At 39.1% G+C, this 24,096-nt stretch overlaps 1 protein-coding gene across 4 annotated transcripts in view; it reads left to right on the forward strand.

Moving 5' to 3' along the window:
- Positions 1-24,096, forward strand: part of PPP2R2B (protein phosphatase 2 regulatory subunit Bbeta) — a 619,288-nt gene that overhangs the window by 117,601 nt on the left and 477,591 nt on the right. For all 4 annotated transcript variants that reach the window (XR_012067318.1, XR_012067317.1, XR_012067336.1 and 1 more), the window contains exon 3: positions 4,316-4,401. Coding sequence is in view for 1 of the 4 variants with exons in the window: in XM_072955312.1 (XP_072811413.1) it covers positions 4,316-4,401 (86 nt within the window). In the remaining 3 variants the exon portion in view is untranslated. The remainder of the gene's footprint in view (positions 1-4,315; positions 4,402-24,096) is intronic.

Here is a 24,096-nt window from a genome sequence, read left to right on the forward strand (position 1 = left end):
AGAAATGGAGGCTTCTACGGGGGCATTTCCCAGTGAAGGGAAAGATACTTCAAATTCAACAAAGCAAGATGAAACTTAGAACAAACCAAGTTGAAGGAATTATGCTTAATAAATGTTAAACTGTGAAACGCACTTTAGCTGTTCACCTGCAGTTCGTGACTTTCCTGAGTGGAAACAGAACCGAGTGCTCATTATCTGTGCTAGGAAATACCTCCCTATCCTTGCACTGCCCACAAAAGGCATGGAAGGTTAGTGCTTCAGGAAAGGTAACAGTGACAGGGTCAGGAGCACTGGAGGAGGATGCGTTTTCATGCACGTTAGTTGGATGAAATAGCATCGGTGACTTCTGTAGCATGGATGAATTGCAAACTGTATGTGCTAATTTGAATGACGATGTCCTAGAAATACTTACCCATGGGAAGGGTACAGGGCTGTCAAACTTCTCACAGAAACTATCAGGAACTTTAGGGGAATAACACAAATAATACTTATGAAGTTCTCAGCACTTTTGATGGTGTCTATATTGCTCACTGACCAAACTCCCCTATGGCTACTGTGGTTTCTAGCTTCATGTCCACATACCATGTCATCAGTATATACCTCATTGAACTAAATTTAGCTAAATTCTCTAGTCAGGGGAATGCATGTACTGCTTGCTTTAAGCTAAAGTTAACTGAAGGAATCACTGTGCCCGTGGCAACAGAGATTACTTTGATTTTGGCCGTCAGAATCCACTCTGGAACCTGGAGATAAAGTCAGCTTAGCTTCCAAATACAGGACTACCTGGGGAAGGGTTGTAATGGAATCATCATCTGAGTTCCGCTGTGAGCAGAGAATAGGGAGTATGTTATTACTCATCGCATTATAAACACAACTGGGAGAGGTTTGGCGTTTTCTAAAAGTTGCGATAAGGATAACTTAGCTGAAATATAAGTGCAAATTTGAATCCCCTTTGCTTTATCCTTTTCTTTTTTTTTTTAACATTTTTTATTGATTTATAATCATTTTACAATGTTGTGTCAAATTCCAGTGTTCAGCACAATTTTGCAGTCATTCATGGACATATACACACTCATTGTCACATTTTTTTCTTTGTGAGTTATCATAACGTTTTGTGTATATTTCCCTGTGCTATACAGTGTAATCTTGTTTATCTATTCTACAATTTTGAAATCCCAGTCTATCCCTTCCCACCCTCTACCCCCCTGGCAACCACAAGTCTGTATTCTCTGTCTATGAGTGTATTTCTGTCTCGTATTTACACTTTGTTTTTGTTTGTTTGTTTGTTTTTGTTTTTGTTTTTTAGATTCCACATATGAGTGATCTCATATGGTATTTTTCTTTCTCTTTCTGGCTTACTTCACTTAGAATGACATTCTCCAGGAGCACCCATGTTGCTGCAAATGGCATTATGTTGTCGGTTTTTATGGCTGAGTAGTATTCCGTTGTATAAATATACCACATCTTCTTTATCCAGTCACCTTTTGATGGACATTAAGGCTGTTTCCATGTTTTGGCTATTGTAAATAGTGCTGCTATGAACATTGGGGTGCAGGTGTCATCCTGAAGTAGGGTTCCTTCTGGATACAAGCCCCGGAGTGGGATTCCTGGGTCTTATGGTAAGTCTATTCCTAGTCTTTTGAGGACTCTCCACACTGTTTTCCATAGTGGCTGCACCAAACTGCATTCCCACCAGCAGTGTAGGAGTGTTCCCCTTTCTCCACAGCCTCTCCAGCATTTGTCATTTGTGGATTTTTGAATGACGGCCATTCTGACTGGTGTGAGGTGATACCTCATTGTTTTGATTTGCATTTCTCCGATAATTAGTGATATTGAGCATTTTTTCATGTGCCTTTTGATCATTTATATGTCTTCCTTGGAGAATTGCTTGTTTAGGTCTTCTGCCCATTTTTGGATTGGGTTGTGTATTTTTTTTCTTATTGAGTCATATGAGCTGCTTATATATTCTGGAGATCAAGCCTTTGTCGGTTTCATTTGCAAAAATTTTCTCCCATTCCATAGGTTGTCTTCTTGTTTTATTTCTGGTTTCCTTTGCTGTGCAGAAGCTTGTAAGTTTCATTAGGTCCCATTTATTTATTCTTGCTTTTATTTCTTCTAGGAGAAAATTTTTGAGATGTATGTCAGATAATGTTTTGCCTCTGTTTTCCTCTAGGAGGTTTATTGTATCTTGTCTTATGTTTAAGTCTTTGATCCATTTTGAGTTGATTTTTGTATATGGTGTAAGGGAGTGTTCTAGCTTCATTGTTTTACATGCTGCTGTCCAGTTTTCCCAACACCATTTGCTGAAGAGACTGTCTTTATTCCATTGTATATTCTTGCCTCCTTTGTCAAAGATTAGTTGACCCAAAGTTTGTGGGTTCATTTCTGGGCTCTCTGTTCTGTTCCATTGGTCTATATGTCTGTTTTGGTACCAATACCATGCTGTCTTGATGACTGTAGCTCTATAGTATTGTCTGAAGTCTTGGGAGAGTTATTCCTCTAGCCTCTTTCTTTCTCTTCAGTAATGCTTTGGCAATTCTAGGTCTTTGATGGTTCCATATAAGTTTTATTATGATTTGTTCTAGTTCTGTGAAATATGTCCTTAATTGGATAGGGATTGCATTAAATCTGTAGATTGCCTTGGGCAGTGTGACCATTTTAACAATATTGATTCTTCCAATCCAAGAACATGGAATATCTTTCCATTTTTTAAAGTCTTCTCTAATTTCCTTCATCAGTGGTTATAGTTTTCTGTGTGTCATTCTTTCACCTCCTTGGTTAGATTTATTCCCAGATATTTTATTACTTTGGGTGCTATTTTAAAGGGGATTGTTTCTTTACTTTCTTTTTCTGTTGATTTATCATTAGTGTAAAGAAATGCAACTGATTTTTGAACGTTAACTTTGTAACCTGCTACCTTGCTGAATTCTTCAATCAGCTCTAGTAGCTTTTGTGTGGACCTTTTAGGGTTTTCTATATATAGTAACATGTCGTCAGCATATAGTGACACTTTTACCTCTTCTTTTCCAATTTGGATCCCTTCTATTTCTTTCTCTTGCCTGATAGCTGTGGCTAGGACTTCCAGGACTATGTTGAATAGAAGTGGTGATAGTGGGCATCCTTGTCTTGTCCCAGATTTTAGTGGGAAGCTTTTGAGTTTTTCACTGTTGAGTACTATGCTGGCTGTAGGAACATAGATGCCAAAATCCTCACCAAAATTTTAGCAAATAGAATCCAACAACACATACAAAAGATTGTACATCATGATCAAGTGGGGTTCATCCCAGGGACACAAGGCTGGTTCAACATACACAAATCAATCAATGTAATACATCACATCAACAAGAGAAAGGACAAAAGCCACATGATCATCTCAATCAATGCAGAAAAAGCATTTGATAAAATTCAACACCCATTTATGATAAAAACTCTCGCCGAAGTGGGTATAGAGGGAACATATCTCAACATAATAAAAGCTATATATGCTTTATCCTTTTCAACATTCTTTGAATGTCATTTGAACCCACTGAGATTTTGAAGGGAGACAGTGTGATTCCCTTCCTTTTGTAGATGGAGAAAATGAGGAGGAAGAACTTAGAAGAAAGACTGTATTTTGGTTGTGAATCTATGAAAGCGACTGTGACCTAGTGCTCAGTGCATAGATTTTGAAGTCAGACAGCTTTGACAGTTTGGGCAAGTTATTTGATCTCTGAGACTCCATGACTTCATCAGTAAACAGGAATTAAAATATCCACCACTAAAGACTACAGGAGAAGAATTAAAAGGGATGATATTGGCGAAAGCATGGATTCACAGAATGGTTCTGAGGACAGGTGTGTAGAGGGGCTGAGCTCAGGCACGAGGTAGGTTACCTAGGTTCCCATCCCAGCTCCACCATCCACTAGTTGTCATGGCCTCGGTAAGCTGCTTTACTTCTCTCTGAGCTTCAGTTTCTTCGTCTACAGCATGAGGTTCATAAGATAGAATCGACTAGAGTTTCCAGGAGGATTAATTGAGATGGTGAATGTAAGGCATGTAACACAATATCCAGTGCAGGTGAGTGCCAACTAAGATGAGGCTGTGATGTTTTGAACATGTGTTAACAAGGACCCTTGATACCAGAGGTGTGGATGATCTGATGATCAGTGCCCCCTAATGTCTGAAAAATGCCCAACCAGCCCAACAGCTGTGCCTGTATCTCCAGGACCCTTTCCTCCACGTGCGTCATAACCCGGGAGGCTCCTACCTTTTTCTCGTAGGAGTCACATGGTGCAGGGAAACGTATAACATTTTCATTATTTCTGTTTTGTCACAGGCTGGGCTGGAGAGCAAGTTATGGTGTCGCTGCACACCCACATCTTACCGGCTGCTTGGAGGAGAGGAGGCATCTTCACTAAGGAGGTGAGTTAAAACTCCAGCACAAACTGTGCTTCCATTATATCCATTTCCCATGGTCGGGGGGGAGGCTGTGGTGCCATCTTTGTCCTTGTTTGAAAAAGAAAGTAGGATATTTGGTGTGAAACAGGCAGTGCAAAAAAAGGCATGTTTGACAGCTATTTCACACTGTTGGGAAAAGCCCTAGCTCTTCCCCAGAACCTGGAAGCCAGAGTGGAAATCATCTATATGTTTAAAATGTCAGAAAGCACTGAAAGTCAAATGCAGAATTTGTATGCCTAATTTATAGGCCTCTTTCACTTTTTTGGTCATTTGTTTTTAGTCAGTAAGCTCATGGAGGATTGGGGCATTGTCCTGTTTGAGAGTTATTTTCTCCACGAAGTCAAATAAAATATTGTATGAAGACGTGTTTTTCTGAAGCATTTTTCTGATTATATTTGCAGTTTAAAGACATTTCAGCACAAGTGCATAGATTGTTATGATTTACTGTTACTGTAACATTAAAAATGTTGATCAGTTAATCCAACAGATTCGTTAAGAGCTAATTATGCCCACTAGAAAAAAATGAAACAGAGAACAAAAATAAATAAGTTAAAAACAACGGTAAGCCAACAAGTGTTGTGGACTCTTGACATTACAGCATATATCTTTCCACTCTTTTACTTTGCATTTATGTTTTCATGAACATTAAGTTTTTATTTTAAACGGTTGTTGTGTATTGTGGGTATTTGTATGTATTTCACTCTGTTTACCTGTAATATATTCTAAACATCTCTCCATGATAGTATGAGATTTTTTCTCTCTTAAAAGTTATTAATTATTATGAAACATTTTGGACATACAGAGAATATTATAACAAACACTAAGGACCAACTACCACTTAAAAAAAAGTCATGACCAATTCAGTTGAATCTCTTTTCATACCTGCAAAGGTAACTTCAAATCAAATTTTGGGATTTATCATCTTCTTGAACTCTTTGTTCTTTTACGGAACATTTGTGTAGTTTTAGTACTTTTAGTACTGTTTCACTTAGTTTAAATTGTTGCCGTAGTGGTGTTAGATGGTGGTTTTTCTGTAACTTGCCTTATTTATTTCCTCAATATAATTTTTTTCAGATTCATCTATGTTGATACCTGTAACTCTGGTCATTTTTACTCCTGTATCACGTTCCATTTTTATAAATATGCCTCAAATTATTTGTTCATTCATCAGGTGATAGAGATGGTTATACATGTTCATAGGTGGGAAAGTAACCCTGTATAGCTAGAAATGGAATTGGAGGGGTATAGGGTATGAATAGCCTCAAATTAATTAGATGTCAAATTGTTCCCGAAGTGGGTGTATCAGTTTGTACCCATCAGCATGTAAAATATCCTAGTTCTTCAAATCTTCCCCAGCTCTTCAAATGTTTTTGCCTGTCATACAGGTGTGGAATGGTTTTCCATTGTGGTTTTAATGATCACTTTTATGATTATGGGTGAGAGGGAACAGATCTCATCTTTTTTTTGTCTATTTGAGATTCCTCTGTTGCATTGGCTTCGTATGTTTAATCAGTGTTTTAAATTAATTATTACTTATTTTATAGGTAGGTAGAAAATATATATCTGTGGGGGTGGATACACACATATCTGTATACATGTGTGCTAATCATTTGTGATATTATTCACAGAATCTTTGGTTTCTGATATGTATTGTGTCTGTTTTTGGTGTCTTTTGATTAACAGAAGCTGTTAATTTTAATATAGTTGAGTGTATTACTTTTTATTTATGCTTTTTGCGTTTTATACTTAATGAACACTTACTCCAGTGTCAGAAAGTTGGTTTGAGGGTTTGAGTATTCTTTTCAACATTTTGAGGTTTTTGCTTTTCACGTTTAGATCCCTTCCACACCAAGAAGTGATTTTTGGTTCAGTATGAAGTAAGTTTTTTTCCCCATATATGTCCCAGTACCATTTGTAGATAGCTTGTCATTTTCCCTCTGATCTTCAACCCTTCTCTGACTTAGATGGTTTCTGCATGTGCATGGATCTAGTTCTGAGCTCTCTCTCTATTTTGTTCCATTGGTCAATTTATCTAAATCTAACAATGCCATGTTATCTTAATTATGATAGCTTTATAATAAATTTTGATATCTCGTGGTAAAAATCTTCAACCTTGGCTTTCTCTAAAGCTCCCTGTGCTCTTCCTGGGCCTTTGCATTACACATTAAGTTTAAAACCGGCTTGTTAACATTCTGTGGAAAACCTATTAGTAATTTGAGTGGCATGAATTTATAAATTAATTTTAGAAGAATTGGCATCTTTACTATGTTGATTCTTAATTATTTCTCCATTTATTTAAATCTTATTTAATCTTTTAATAAAGTTTCATGATTTCTCTTTAGGAATCTTACATATTTTTTGTTAAATCTATTTTTAAAATAGTACATTGTACTACTAAAAATTACATTAGCTGATTTCTTATTTCTAGTTAAATAATGGGAATAAAATAATAATAAATAATAGAAATGCAACTGAACACTCTTCATTAACAAAATATTTTGTATATTATGTTTTTAATGTAGATAATCATGTCATATCTAAATAATGAGGATTTTGTTTCTTCTCTTTAATGTTAAGCATTATAAAAATAGATTTAGAGGCATGTCCTTAAACAAATTAAGGAAGTTCCCTTCTATTCTTTCTGTGCTAATTGCTTTATCATGAGTGGGTGTTGAATAAAATTTTGTTTAATACCTGATTTGGTGCATCTATTGAGATGAACTATGTTCTCTTTTAATCTCTTAATATTAGGAAATATATCAGTTTTCTAGTATTAAACTATTCCTACATTACTGGGAAAAACATACTTGGTCACAATAAGGCAGTAATTTTATGCAGTGCTGTGGTTATATAGAGCTAATATATTCTTAGGATATTTACATTTATATTCATAAGTTCACTTAGTTGTTAATTTTCCTTGTTCTCACTGTCCTCATCTCAAGTTTGTCTTAGCTTCGTGGAATGAGTTTGGAAGTGTTTTATGTTGTTCTGTTTTTCCTATTTTCTGGAAGTCTGACATTTTCTCTGTGTGTAGGGATAAATTTTTAGTTACTAGTGTAATTTCTTTAATGAGTAAAATCTCTTCACATTTTCTGTTTTCTTTAGAATTAGTTTTGGTAAGCTTTTTTCCCCTGGAAATATGATTTCTAAAATTTATTTAAAATGGACTTGTTATGATTTTTAAATTTAATTGTAGTCATAGGTTGTGTGGGCTCACGGTAACATTGTTTTCTGAATTCTTACATTTTGATGGTCATGTGCCTTTCTGTCCTCTGCTTTTATATTTGAAAGTTTGTTTGGCTGGATATAAAGTATTTGGTTCACATTTACTCCTTGAGTATCTTAAATATGTTACTCCATTTTCTTCTGTCATAAAACCTTGATATGGAGACTTCTGATGGTGATTTGATTTTATTTCCTTTATAGTGACTTTGTCTATTGTCTGTATGCCCAAATATTTTTTTCTTTTTTTTTTAAAGTCAATAATTCTGGCAAAAATACATCTTACTCACTAAACACAGAAAGAGCATTTAGCAAAATCCAATATCCTTTCATGATTAGAAAGCTCAACAAACCGGGAATAAAATAGAACTTCCTCACTCTGATAAAAGACATCTACAAAAACCCCAGAGCTAACATCATGCTTAATGGTGGAAGACAATTCTTTCCTCCTAAGACTGTTACGGAAATGACAGGCCAGCCAAGAAACAAGCACCACTCGGAGGGTTGGAGTACTCAGATTTATTACGCCAGCGGGCTCAGAGGGGCTTCTGCTCCTAAGCCCTGAGCACCTCCAAGACGTGCACCTGAGGTTTTATAGGGTTAAGTACAAGCTTGGGGTATTCGGCCAATAGGCATGCAATAGCTTTAGCAACATCATTATCACAAAAGTAGAGGCAGTGAGGCAGCAAACCAACATTTCAAGGCCAGATATGTCTCTTTGAAAATCCAGCTGGCTAGCAAAAACATGAACAGGGAATCAGCAAACCGACACTTATTAATTTAGATTTACGAGTTAGCCCAGTGGAACTCAGATCAGTAATCCGAGACTTGTTACACTTAGATTTGTGACTTAGCTTGTTAGCCCAGCTGGGCTTTTCCTTCACAAGACCAGAAACTAGTTAAAAATGACTATTCTCACAATTTCTGTTCATCATTGTCTTGGAGATTCTACTCAAAGCAATTAGGCAAGAAAAAGAAATAGAGACATTCAGATCGGAAAGGAAGAAGTAAAACTATGTCTATCTCAGATGACACAAACTTGTGGACAGTAGTCCCCCCTTATGCAGGGGGATACATTCCAAGACCCCCAGTGCAAATAATACTGCAGATACTACCAAACCCTATACATACTGTTTTTTCCTATACATATGTAACTATGATAAAGTTTAATTTATAAATTAGGCACAGTAAGGGATAAACAATAATAATCAATAATAAAACAGAACAATCCTAACAATATACTGTAATAAAAGTTATGTGATTGTGACCTCTCTCAAACTATCTTATCGTACAAATTTAATGTATTTTCCATCTTAATGCTTATCATGCACTGGGATTGTTACTTTTTCAGTCTGAGGTGGGAAAGCAAAACTAGCATGGATTTCTTTTTCCTTCTTTACTATTTCCTGTGTAGAAGTGTTCTTACCATACATGTTAGCAACTTCAGCATATCATTTTTTTTCTTATTAAGTCAACAACTTTCATCTTTTCCCTTAAAAAAAGCACTTTATGGCTTCCCTTTGGCATATCCGAATTGCCAGCATTATCACTCCTGTGCTTTAGGGTCATTATTAAGTGAAATAAGGGTTACTTGAACAGAAGCAATGCGACACCACAATCTGATAACCTAGATTGTAACTAAGTGACTAACCAGTGAGATATGCTGGACAAAGGCATGATTCATATCCCAGGTGGGATGAAGTGGGATGGTGCAAGATTTCATCACACTACTCAGAACAGTGTGCAATTTAAAACTTATAAATTATTTTTGGAATTTTCCATTTAATATTTTCAGACTGCGGTTGACTGCAGGGAACTAAAACTATGGGAAGTGAAACTGCAGAAAAGGGGGGACTACTGTATAGAAAATTCTGAAGAATCTGCTAGAAAGTTATTAGAAGCATTAACAAGCTCAGCAAGGTTGTAGGCTACAAGATCAATATACAGAAATTGATTGTATTTCTATAATTCCAGTGCATATTCCATAAGTGAAATTAAGAAAATAGTATCATTTACAGTAGTGTCAAAATTAATAAAATATTTAAGTATAATGTCAACAAAAGGAGTGCAAGAGTTGTACACTGAAAACTTTAAAACGCTGTTGAAGGAGATTAAAGATCTAAATAAATAGAAAAACATCCTATGTTCATGGATCAGGAGATACAATAGTATTAAGATGTTACTACTCTTGAACTCCCAGTCTGGAGTTCGAAATTTGTAGATACTGAAAGGGATATGTAGAATAGATAAACAAGATTATACTGTATAGCACAGGGAAATACATACAGGATCTTGTGGTAGCTCACAGCGAAAAAAAATGTGACAGTGAATATATGCATGTTCATGTATAACTGAAAAATTGTGCTCTACACTGGAAATCGACAACATCGTAAACTGACTATAACTCAATAAAAAAAAAAGATGTTACTACTCTCCCAATTAATCTAGACTCACTGCGATCCCTATAAAAATCCTAGCTGCCTTTTCCCCCCAGAATTTAACAAAGTTATCCTAAAATTCATATAAAAATAAAAGAGATTCAGAAACAGATAAAATAATGTTGAAAAAGAAGAATAAAGTTGGAGGATTTACACTTTCCAATTTCAAAACTTGCTACAAAGCAACAGTAATCAAAGCTGTGTGATCCTGGATTAAGGATAGATATAAATCAATGGGATTGAACTGAGAATCCAGAAATAAATTCTTACGTTTGTAATTGGTTGACTTTCAACAAGAGTGATCAGACAATTCAATGGGGAAAAGAATAGTCTTTTCAACAAATGATACTGGGACAAGTTGATAGCCACATGCAAAAGAATGAAAATGGACCCTTGCCACATACCACACACACACATAAACTCTAAATGGATCCCAGAAATAAACTTAAGCACTGAAAATAGGTAAATCTTGAAAGAAAATACAGAGGAAAATCTTCATGACATTGGGTTTGGTAATGATTTTTTGGCTATGACACTGGAAGCACACTGAACTGTACACTTTAAATGGATAAATGGATGATATATAAATTTTATTTGAATAAGGCTGTTAAAAAAGAAAGAATACATCTTGGTGATAATGATTCTAAGTTAATTTTGCCAGCTATGTAGTATATCCAGTTAACTTGTTTCCAGTAAATTTTCCCTGAATTGTAGCTCTCAGAAGTTGTTTTGAAAATGAAAATCTGAGAATGTAATATTAAAAGTAAAGAATACATTCAGATATAGGATCTATAGCTATTGTATTACTATAAATTACACATGGGACTTTATAAAGTAGGACTCTCTTAGTTGCAAAATATGGAAACAAGAGTAAAACTCACTTAAAAAATGAAACTTAAATAACATCCACAAGATGTATTTCTATTTTAAAGACAGCTGTAGCCAGGCATTCACATCTTATCATCAGTTACCTGTCTCTCGGCTCTGCTCTGTTTTCCTCTCTGGTCTTCCTTCTTGATCATTTCTTTGCGTGTTGTGGCCCTTGAGTGGTTTTTGATTTGAACTGTACTGACTCAGCAGCTTGATTGGAAAGAAAGCTTGTCGTTTTCAGATTTTCTACAAATCATAGGATTTATTCTGATTGAACCAGGCAGATATCCCTGGTCATTGCCTTGTTTAATGTGGACATGGCTAAACAGTGCTCTCATTGGTTGGACCAGTGTCACATGCTCACACACGGAGTAAAGTAAGGAAGGTCAGATCTCCAAGAAAGAAGGAAAAAGAAGTGTTGTCTTATCGTTAAAAATGGCCAAAAAATACTAGCTAGACAAAAGTAACCAGTGTCCACAAAAGGAAGTTCTGCTTATGCATCATTTGTGATCTTTCCAGCAACTTTCTGGGATAGACAGAATTATCATGTTGTCTTGTATGATACCATGGTCTTGAGGATCTTTGAAGAAATTGTTCTTAGAGCCTCCCAAGTGAGAAAATGTAGAGCTTAGACTAGATATTTTTTTTAGCAGCAAATTCCACTTGGCTTGGATAAATGGCTGCATAATAATTTTTAAAATTCCCTCGAGTCTGATTTTCTACAATTGTTCCCTGAATGCTTTTGGTAATTAACTAGATTTCCAGTTAGTCAGAGATTTCCAGACTCCCATGCTTGAAAACTGACACAGTCTTCACAACAGCGTTACCTTGGAGCTTCAGAAATCTGCCGTTCTCTGTCTCATGCTTGATTGAGCAAGAGCATGAAGCTGCTTGTTGGTCTTCCACACATCTGCTCCTTCCTGTGTCCGTGCCTTGGCCCAGGACGCGCCTTCTCACTGGGACGTCTCCTTATTAGTCTAACTACTACCCATTTTTGTAGATGCATTGCTGTTTCCTCCTGCAGAACCTCTAGGGTATAAGAATAGCCACCCCAGACAGGATTAAGTACCCACCTCCATAGGCCTCTCTGCAGGCTTCTGGCTTAACATCTACCATGAGCTGTTGACATTTCCTTTTTCCATCAGGCACTGAGTTTCTTGTGATAGGGTTGTAACTTCTTATTCAGTGAACTCCAAGATCCGTCACAATGCCTGTTACAGAACAGGCACTCAGATCCTTAGAAAATATATATTGAATAAATAAAAGACTAATTAAAGATAACAAGTCTTTATTGAGGGCCGGGAAAGTTAGATGATAAAAATAATTAGGTAGAAAACTATAAAGGATGTAGAGAGGATTGGCCTGATGAAACAGGTTCACAGAAAGGTGACTTGTTGATAAAATCTGGGAACAGTGATCCAAATAATAGGTAAAGGACAAACAACTAGGTGTCACTAGTATTTAAGTGGAGAAAGAAAGAAAAAATTCTAAATAAGTTTTTTTTTTTTTGACAGTCGAATGGCTTATCCATTTAGAATTTGTCAGGCAGAAAGCTATCACCAGAAGCTATTACATTTTTCTCAGTAAAAGGCTCACTTATCTTGTAAATAATGACAGCCTTTGTTTGAATAGCACTCTAACATTTGAAAAGCTCTCTGGCTATATAATCTAATTCTGTCATTGGGCAGCCATGTCCCGAGGACCTAGGAGAGACATTAGGTGACATAGAGAGGCAAACAAGACTTTGCCCCTGCCTTCAAGGAGCAAAGCCTAGCGACAGAGACCAAGGCACAGAGTTACAATACATCAGGAACAAAGCATTATTAAAGGGGTTATGCACTCAGCATGTGGCCCAAAGGAGGTGAGAACACTACTGTGTGCAGAGGAAAGCAGAAGATTCGCACTGGAGGTGTGTCTTCCAGGGAGAGTGGAGCTTGGGAGACAAAAAAGAGGTGAAGGATATATTCTAGACAGAGAAAGACACACCCAGGAAGGCCAGAATTGTCAAAATGATGGGACTGTGTTCAGAAACCAATAGAAAATGATTGTGGCTGCAAACCATTTGATACTCCTCTTATCCAGAGGTGCAGCCTTTGTCCCCTCCCCTTGAATCTGGGAAGCCCTGTAATCAACAGAATGCAAAAAAGTGACATTGCATGACTTCTGAGGCTCAGTTGGAAAGGTGATGCAGCTTCCCCCTTAGTGCTCAGATGCAGGTGCATGAAACCCTGAGCTCCCATGTAAGTCCATCCCCTTGGGGTTTCTCATGCCAAGGAAGCCATGTCTGGGCATTCAGTTGACAGCTGAGCCAAGTTCCCATCAGGCAGCATCAACAGGCGTCTTGTGAGGGAGCCATCTTGAACAGTCAGCCTAGGCGAGCCTTCAGAGGTCCACAGCCCCAGCCAGCATCTCACTACACCCACATGAGAGACCCCAGCAAGAATGGCCCAGCTGAGCCCTTTCTGATTTCCTGACCTCTAAAAAATCATGAATACAATAAAGTGGCAGTTTTAAGCCATTCAATTTTGGAACCTGAAGTAGGAGAGAAGTTCTTATGGGTGAGGGCAATAAAATAGGTGTTATTTATGCCAGCCTCCCATTATTTCAGTGATGGTGGGCTGATTTTTTCTGGATAACCCTATTGTTAAGTTGTGTATTTTGGGTGGGACCAGCCACAGCCCCAGCCTCATCAGCATTTCCATCCTAGTCACAGTGTCTAGTGAAGGGTTGGGCACACGATCCAAGGCAGACCATCGTGACTTTGCCTTGTGACTTCTGTTAGAGTTAATGAGAAGAAGATGCTCCCTTTCCAGGGGTTTGCTAAATCAGAACTAGTTAAGCCTAAACCTTCAGGGTCGGGCAGATTTGCTATGGAGTGGGAAGAGCCTGATCGTGAATAAAATCATGATGGAGAAAAGCAAAGCACAGGAGGAGGAGAAACAGCTTCCTAGTGAGACTGTTGGAGCCTTTGGACCCAGTCATACCTAGTCTTTTTAGTTTCATAAGCCAATAAGTTATCCTTTGTGATTAAGCCTACTGGAGAGGTACTTCTGCCACTTGGATCTAAAAGGCTCCTAACTATTACAGGTAGGTGAGATCACGGTCAGGCGGGAACTTGGTACCCTACGCTGGCAAATTTGTATTTTATTTTCTAAGTGATGGAGAGTCTTACAATGCTTTTAGTAAGGATCAATAAGATGAGGTGTACACTTTAACAAGATAACCAGCTGCCATGCAAAGAAAGGATGGATGGTGGTGCTAGGCTAGGAACAGGGAGACGGGTTAGAAGGACTTTCTATCAGTCTGGTGAGGACATTGTGATGCCTGAACTAACATAGCCGGTGGGAATGGAGACAAGGAGATTTGAGAGATACTTAACATATGAAGTCGATAGAATTCATAAACAGATTGAGTCTTGGAGTTAAGAAAGAGAAGAAAAAAGGATGAACTGTAGATTTGGGGCACATACACAGGTAGATTGTGTATCAATAATAAAGAATATTAGCTCCATTTTATGTCTGACACTGAGACCCAGAGAAGTTAGATGAGTTGTACACCTCAAGAGATGAAGCCAATCAAGCTTCCAGGCTTCAAGATTGCTGCCCCTTCACTTGTACAAGCCAGTTCCTGTGCTCAGGGTACCGTGGCCATTGCATTCTTAGGAAATAAGCAGAGAACCTGGAGCTGCCTGTTTTTCAGCCCATCAGCAGGAAGGCGATTTCCTTAATGACTTATCTGGGGCCTCGTGCAGCGTCTGTCTTGCTACCAAACAAAATCTGTGCAGCAGGGCATTTGCTCCCGCCCGGCTTCCATGGCTGATTTATCCATGTTCACGAAACATACAGCTGACTCTGTATTCCAAGTTCTGGAGCAGATTACAGACACAGAAGCCTGAAGGGAGAGGACATACATTCCCCGAGATGGACTCTAGATTTGTACTAAAGACCAAAAGGGTGTGATTTTTCAGTATGTACCCCAGAGAAGGAGAAAGGCAAGTGGTAAGGGGGAGATTGAATGGGAGTAAAGACCTCGTTGAGAAGAAAATTTGGAAGAAACGCTTGATGCATTTGGTTTAAAGGCAGGTATAAAGAGATCTTGAGCTTTATCGAAAGGGCAGCAGAGAAAAAAAGGAAGCAAGCTGAGTGCTGGATGCTGGTTCTTACAGTTTGCTTTGCTACTGGGTAGAGGGTGGTGGGGTGGTGTGAGGAGTGCAGGACCCCTGCCTTGAGCTGGGCTTCACACCTAAAGGGGAGGCTGGGTAGCATGCTGGTTACAGTTCAGACCCTACACTTGAACTTGACATGAATTCACCTTCCAGTCTGCACTTCATTGGGTGTATGAACTTAGGCAAGTGGCTTCATGTCTCTAAGGCTCATTTTCCTCATCTATAATATGTGGATAATAATAGTATAAATCTCAGGTGACCTGCCCAGGAGACATTATCCCCTGAGGACCCAGAGTAGGGAGGAAAAGATAAAAAAGGCACAAAAAATACTTTGCCTGATTCTTTGGCTAATAAATGTTAGCTATTAGGGTTGCAATCAGCATCTTTACTCTTTTGAATGATCTTAATAAATACACTTATGGCTTCCAAGAATGTAATTTTGTTTTTATTTCATGGATTCAGATAGTAATAATAAGCACCAGTAATATTAGTGTCATCCTCCCCAGAGGTCTGGCACATGGATCCTCTACTTTGGATCCATCTACTTTGTCTGCATCATAGAGGGGCTAAAACGTTCATGACTGTATTATCTATTCCCTTTGCACAAGAAGATTCCATTTGATTCAGTTTGTTTCTCTTGGATTCAATGACTCCAGTTCAATTCAGGCACAATGTTAGATGCCAGGGCGAGGACAAGGAACAAGCTCTGTGTTTTATCCTGTAGGAGCTCACAGTGCAACATGATTCCAGATCTTTAAGTGACAGAGAGCTGATCTCATGCTCTAATGCTCGGTCAAACGTGATTTATGCAACCCAGAACAGCTTGCTGTTTTGGGTCCGTGTTGAGCGTAATGTTTGGTTCTTAATTTTTGGGAGGAATTTATGAATCTGAGGGAGATCCAGTTGGATACAACTTCTGAAACCCATTCATGCACTCCGTTTACATTTCTGGGAGTCAGTCTTCACAATTTTAAACACTCTTAACAGACTTCGTATGCATTGGAAGAAGGTCTGCTTCTTTAGTTACGTTATGTTTTTTAAGTCCTTTGCTATCCTGGAGCTGCAGTGATCTCATCAGTTAATACTTTGCATGGGAAGATTGCTGTGTGTGTTAAATAAAATAATGACATGAATGTGCTTAGCTGTGTGCTTGTTACATGGACTCTGTACAGTGGATGCTTCTCCTCCATAAGCTTTTACTTAAAAATGTAATTATGAATGGGAAACTGCTGCTAAAATGATCAGTGTGTGTTTCATAGATGTTTGGCAGACAGGACAGCCAACATGATGTTCATTTGGAGAAGCAGTAACTGAGGCTCACAGAGATTTGATGGCTTGTTCAGCCGTCAAAGGACCTGAGGTGGAGTTTTCTCAGAGGACCTCTGAACAGAAGCACAGGTGTTACCAGCAGGCGGTGGCTGCAACAGCCCCAACAGCGCCCCCAGCAGTGCCCTCTGGCCGTCACTTGACCTGATGATTTTTATCAGATGAGAATACTGACATCCTGGACTTGAGAGAAGGCTGTACAAGATAGTGCATTTCAAGGCAGGAAGGAAGAGGCCCTGTATGAGACTGGGAGGACTCTGTGACAGTGAGGTCATGGGTCACAGGGAAAGATCAGAAGTGGGAAGGGTGCTTGTGGACTAATGGAAAGTCCTCAGCCTGAATCAGGTGAATTTGTGCTCTAATAGTCACTCCTTTACCTACTATTACCTGTTTAACTCCATGGAAGTAGCTTAATCTCTCTCAGCCTGTTTTTTTTTTTTTTGTTGTTGTTCTAAAATAGAAGAATAAAACCTTACTTAAACTTCATTGTTAGTAGAAACTGTGACATGTTTTGTAAAGGACCCACCTAGTCCGCTTCCTTAGGCGATGCTCAGTAAACCTAGTTATGGTTAATTACTCTTGTTTTTATTTTGAAGCAAGTCTCAGGTAAACATTTCACCTGTGGAAAAGATGCTAGACTGGGCATTACCCCATCTGGATGGGTTTATAACATTGCCAAAAATTAGGCAGCATTACAAAACTAGGGATAGTTTGACCAAGCCTGAACATCAGTCCATTACATTTTCTGCTGTTTTGAATGAAGAAGGTAATTGCAGTCCATCCCCAGTCCTATTTCAGTCTGGAACCAAGGCCGAGGTTTAAAATGAGAGACAGAAATAGGGCAGTTGGTGACTGAGCTTCAGAGACAGGGTAGAGGTCAGAAAAATCTGTTATAAATAAATCGGTAAAAAATGATCAGATTGAAGATGTGTTTTTACCTTTTGAAGCAGCTGCATTCTGGTTTGTCTGGAAGGTTCTAAATTATACATCTTAGATTGGAGGTAAGGGGACAATTGATTGGGAAACCCTTACTTCTATTCTCACTGAATATTATGTCCATCTTTCTGAGTAAGGAGTAGGGGACATTTGCTAAATTTCATTCTTACTGGGTTCTGGATACAACCAGCTGGATACCAGTCCAGTTGTGACTTTGCAGAAGCCACTTAAATACTCTGTGCTTCAATTTCCTCGTCTGTGAAATGGGGATACTAAAACAGTCATGTGTTTGTAGCCTGTTTGTGAGGATTACATGAAATCGCTTTGTAAAGCGCTTAGGCTGATTGATGTTTGACATTGAATACGCGCTTAGAAAATATTAGGTCACTTTTAAAAGTTACTGTCTCAGAATCACACTTTAGTGTAAGCCTGCGTAAAGTCCCCCATTGACTGTGTTGATTTATCTGCTTTCTGCTTCCCTGCCAAACATTTAAAATGAAAAGATGTAAGCTATGAAGACAGCTGCTGTCCACAGCAACTAGGCAAGGAAAAGCCGCTGTAGTGGCATGGCCTTTAGTGGGCAGGACTTCACAGCAGGACGCGGAGGATGGCAACCCTTGAGAAAATAGACTTAGGTGAGCGAAGTGGGCCCGGGGGCTTCTCAGTGGGAAGTTGACCTCACATGAGATCAGTGTTAGACCTCAGAGGCTGTAAAATCTGCTCTCTGCACCTTCTCCCTTCTTCTTTTTTTTTTAATTATTAAAGTGTAGTTGGTTTACAATGTTATGTTAATTTCTAGTGTACAGACAGCATAGTGATTCAGTTGAGTACACACACACAGACACATATACACATGACATAGCACTGCAGATGTCACCCTTGATCACTGGCTGAGATACTGCTTATCAAGTTCTCCATAGTAAGGTTACTCTTTTCTCCCCTTTTCATACCCTACTCTTTGGAAGGGAGTCACTAAGCATAGCCTACCCTTAGGGAATGGGAAAAACACCTTTTGTGATTAGCTGGTAATAGTAACAACAACAATAACATTTATGAACATGTATTACGGACTTGTTTAAAACTGTGTTCATCTTTCTTATGTATTAACTCCTTTCATCTTCACAACAGCAATGAGGGAGGAGAAAGCAAGGATCCGAGTGGGACCTACCCAATGTGACTCTGCTGGTCATTGCAAGGGCTTAGTCTCAACAGCAGGTGTCTTTGATCAGTTCCTTGCTGCCCACTAGGAGGACATTTAAGTGCTTCGCTATGATCTGTGCAGTCTGATATTTATGTTTTCTACCCAATAAATCAAAGAGTCTCACACCTAGCCATTTACTCACTCTTTCTAGGTTCCTGTGAGTGTTTGGCAAACATCCTTGTCCACGTTCCTGGCCTGTGGTGCCCATGCCAAGGCCTCTCAGATATTCGAGGGTGAGCCTTGCTTCTACTGTCCCCGGACCCATCCACATGGCTCAAAATTTAGCGTGGCCTTGCCTTTCAGCCAGGCTCTTCACAAAGGCTCATCCTTCCTTAAGTGTACACATTGCAACAGCATCGTCTTTTGTCAGCTTTTATCTTTCTTATATCTCTGGTGTCCTTTTGCAGTAAGGAATATTTGGCAGCTTTACTTTAAAAAAAAAAAAAGACTGACTCCCTTTCATCTAGAATGCTTTATTCTATCTAGTTCTAAAATCCCTTGAGAGTAAAAAGATAAGTTTTTCCTGTGAGAATGCTGCCATGAATGCTCCATCCTTGGAGACAAATCTTTGTGCGCGATTCATGACTTTCTGATTATCTTGTGTTTTTATTATCTGCTCCCCTGAACTTAACATGGGTCATTGAGAGTCAACTAGCAGCCTTAACTAAGGCCAAGACAATTGCTCACTGAAGAATAATGATTCTCCCTGTTCCAAGTTCAGAATCTTTTAGCGCCCCAAAGAACACATCCTCTCCACAAACTCACCTTGTGTTTTTATTATAAAATCTGAATTGGCGATGATGCTGGAGATGGCCAGGCACAGAGAGAGTAACAAAAATAGCCTGGGCCCTGAGATGAGACCCCTATCCTCAGTGCGGTGAAACTCGCCCTATGCCTTCCGTGAAGTTACCTCTCTTCCTGTGCCTGTCAGGTGTGGCACCTGACCCCTTCTTGGGAGAGAGAGGACAGCTATGAATGGAACCAGCTTTTCAAGGCCATATGTGGCCTTTTGGAGTGTTAACACTACAGAGGTGGAGCTAGCAGTTGTTGCTGTGCTCCACATGTTCAGTGACAGTTCAGATGGTTAAAAAGCAGAAAGCATGCTTCCGAAGGTGATAAGATGCCCTACTTTGGGGTAAAAGAGGGCTTAATCAATGACAGTCGCTTCCTTTTGACAATTACGGTTCATTTATTACTAGAATTATGTTTGGAGGTCTGACCCGGGTTATTGCATTGGGGCAGGATTTATCTTGCATTTCCCGGAAGACTAAGAAGTCTTGTAAAACGAGTGAAGCTCTCTGTTGAGCAAAGACCATGGGGCTCACAGATTCTTGCTGGGAAGTCGGAGCTGCCCAGCCCAAGCTGCCCTTAATTGCTCCAGCTACAAGAAGTGAAAGCTCCAGTTTCTAGGGAAATGAATGTTTAATGATAAGTAAAGTGCTCGAAAGAATTCAGGATGCAATAAATACTCCTTGGAGGCACGTTTTATGCCCCTGCCCCCACTGCATTTTTTTGCTTCTATTTCAGCACGAAGCCAGATGAACTGTTTGTTTGCTTTTTCCCTCTGAGGCATCTTTCATCTCTGGACTTTGCAGTCATTGGTTGAGTGAGAGGTTCTGATTTAGATACTTTCTGTTGGTTATTCTGCTGTGATTTCAGTCTTGACCAGATCTCATAATTCATGTGCGTCAGTCTGCTTCTGTAGACTACTCACTTACAATGATAACTGTGTCGTGCACTGATGACTTCACACTTGGACCACTCACTCACTTTACACACCTTAATGACGATTGTATGGTGTCCCAAAAGCCTCCAGAGAAAATGTACGGATTAAGGAAAGCTGAGCTGTGGAAGTTAGGAGGGAAATAGAAAGAAAGAGGAAAAATTGCTTTGCAATCTAGAGATCATGTTTTGAATCAACCCCCTGAGGGTTTAAAAACACAGACTTTGATTTTGTTTTTCTGAACAGCCTATTTCTTCTTTTTTTAAAAAACCGAAATATATTCAGTTACAATATGTCAATCTCTGGTGTACAGCCTAATGTCCCAGTCATGCATATACATACATATATTCATTTTCATATTCTTTTTCAATATCATATTGTAAAATATTGAATATAGTTCCCTGTGCTATACAGAAGAAATTTGTTTTTTTAAATCTATTTTTATATATAATGGTTAACATTTGCAAATCTCAAACTCCCAAATTTATCCCTTTCCACTGCCTTCTCCCCAGTAACCATAAGATTGTTTACTATGTCTGCGAGTCTGTTTCTGTTTTGTAATGAGTTCATTAGTGTCCTCTTTTTTCTTTTCTTTTTTTTTAGATTCCACATATAAGTGATATCATACAGTATTTTTCTTTCTCTTTCTGGGTTACTTCACTTAGAATGACGATCTCCTGGTCCATCCATGCTGTTGCAAATGGCATTATTTTATTCCTTTTTTTTAATCACTGAGTTGTATTCCATTGTATACATATACCACAGCTTCTTTATCCAGTCATCTGTCAATGGACATTTAGGTTGCTTCCATGTCTTGGCTACTGTAAATAGTGCTGCTGTGAACATTGGGGTGCATGTATCTTTTCAAATTTGAATAGCCTTCTTCCTAATCATTTACTGGTTAATCTCAAATGTTTATGGAAAGTCTACTTGTGATTGATGGAATATTTGGAGGAGGAATGACTTGCACAGGGTCTGACAAATCATCACATCCCAGAACACAAAACCATGGTTTCCAGAGGAACTGGGGCTGAGTGAGCCACTGCTACCCTGAAGCTGTAGGGCTGCATCAGTGAATGAAACCATCTTGCCCACCTGTGACAAGGATGCCATCTATAGAGGCATGCCTGGTGCCTGGAGTGTGGGCCTGGTCTTGAGGACGACAGACATTCAGACCCTAGCTTGGCCAATTTCTAACAGCAATCCTGAAATGTTGCCAAAGCTCTCTGAACTTCTATTAGATAACAAGGTTAACTTTCTATAGGCACTGTAAGTGGGTCACAGTCAAGTGTGACTTACAAGGAAAATCATGTGGATGAACTTTTGGGCTTCTGCTTCAGTGAATGGAGTATGAAATCAAAGGGGAAGGCCAGGATCTCTGGGGCAAAGCAGAATGGACATTTTCAAAGCTACAGGGAGATGGACAGAAGAGAGAGACTCAGCAGCAGGGCAGGCACGTAGAGAAAATTTGGAGAAACAATTGAAGTACTTAATGGTAGACTTAGTTTAAATTTTGTTGTATGGAATAGGGCACAGGCACTCTCCTCTGTTCTCTATGAAACCTTCGGTAAGACACCTATTAAGTACTAATGCTTTTGAAATTGAACATGTGTGTGTGTTAGTTAGGGAAGCACTGTTCTGAGATAGGCCAGGGTTTGAATCAACCCCCTGAGGGTTTTAAAACACAGACTTTGATTTTGTTTTTCTGAACAGCCTAATTCTTTCTTTTTTTCAATTGAAGTATAGTCAGTTACAATGTATCAATTTCTGGTTGCACAGCATAATGTCCCAGTCATGCATATATATACATATATTCATTTTCATATTCTTTTTCATTAAAGGTTTCATATTCTTTTTCATGCCAGGCAGGCATGAGGCGAGAGGAGTCAGCACACAGGAAGTCTGTCCATTTGCTGCGTGTATAATATGTGCTCTGACCCTGATACAGAGCAGCCAGTCGGGAGATGTTAGCCAATACTACTATCATGTTATATGTGTGGTCCATATGTGTGGTCCTGAGTCAAGAACTATTTAGGAACTGTAGAAATTCTGTGATTCTCTTTTTAAGAAATTTTGATAAATGATAAATCAAATATTTATCAAGTTTATCATGTGCCTGGCACTGTGTTAGATACAATAGTGGAGATAAATCAGTATCTGCTTCTACATCTGTCTATCTCCATAGTCACACTCTTACACACAAACCTTACTTCCCTTTAATGAATTGACAGCCTAGATGTAGAGAAGCTTATGCTACAAAGGAGAGGTAATGAAGAGCACATGAGGGATCTGTTAAGATCCATGGTGTCTCAGAAAGAGAGGAGTCTCTAGTGGTTTTTCTTCTCCATTGAGTTGGGGCAGCCTTCTGAAGGCTCTTCATTGCACATGGTAAAGCTACATTCCTTTCCATAGAACACAAGGTGTACGTGACCTGGGCCTTGGTGACCTTTATGACTTCATCTCCAAGCCTATTTCACTTCCTCCACTTCAGACACCCTGCTGTTCAGAAACAGAAACAGAGGAAATCCCACATTGCCTCTGCCTCAGGACCTTTGCACTTGCTGCTCCTTGCCTGGAGCACCTTGCTCTCCATATCTGAACAACTCACTCTCTCAATTCTTTCAGGGATCTACTCAAATGTTTGCTTTTCAGAGACCCCCTTCCTTGACCTGCATCAGCCATTGCTGTGTACAGACATCACACCTACATCAGCAGCCCTGAGCCCCATCTCTCTACACCTTCTCCTGCAATTTTCCTTCACAGTAGCTGGATCACATCATCATCTAAAGCCAGAAGACAGAAGGGAGGAGGGCAGTTATACATTTTTTTTTTCAAGGTGGAGTTTACCCAGAATTCTGCAGCAGATGTCTACACTTACCTCTATGGCCAAAAATCAAATTTTATCTCCCATGGCTAACCCTAGCTGCAAGAGAAGCTGCAAGAGTAACTATTTAACCTTTCTGCCTCAAATAGATATGAGCAAGGCACAAAGAGGTTTGAAATAGAAGTGATATGAGACAACCGATTTGGCCATCATGGTGAATACTATTTTTATAATCTGCATGTTGCAGATGAAGAAATGGAGGACTTAGCACGTGTTGCTTGTCTGCAGTCACACATGCAGCCATGGCCGAGCCGACACCTGCTGGTGTGTTCTGCCTCCTGAACCTAAGCTGGTCATTACTGCAGTGTGGATGCTATATAATCTCGCCAGTGATTAGCATTTATGCAAATTTTAAATGTCATAAAACTTTAATGTAAGTTCATTGTGTAGTCATTTCCATTGTAAAGGCAGATCCTTAAGAAAAAATTACATACTTGATTGGCTGATCAATGTTCCCCTCTACTGTCCATCCTTCACTAATTAGCTTAAAATTCGTGAAATAGAGATGTAGAGATGGTGAGAGAAATGAATCGTAATGAAAGATTATTGAGGGAGGATGGGAAGAAGGAAAGAGGGAAGAAGGGAAAGGGAGGGGGACAAGACCTAAGGAAGATGAATCAGTGAAGGAAAACTTCTGCTTGTCCAGGGTAATTTGCAAGCCAAAAAGCCACGAATTTCAGGTTCTCCTTTTTTTTTTTTTTTGAAAAAGGAGTAGTGAGGCACATTTCTTCAGCCTTATGCTCTTTTTTCACCCAGAGACTGGCATGAGGCATCAGCTAAGCGGTCAGGGCATCTCACCTCCCAGCCCAGTTACATCCATGGTTAGAACAGCACCAGGCTGCTGACACTGGCTGCTAACTTGGGGCTACTTTGGTAGAACTCTTTTCACTACCC

Source organism: Vicugna pacos, chromosome 3 (genome assembly GCF_048564905.1).
Source record: "Vicugna pacos chromosome 3, VicPac4, whole genome shotgun sequence".
In the NCBI taxonomy this organism is placed as follows: domain Eukaryota; kingdom Metazoa; phylum Chordata; class Mammalia; order Artiodactyla; family Camelidae; genus Vicugna; species Vicugna pacos.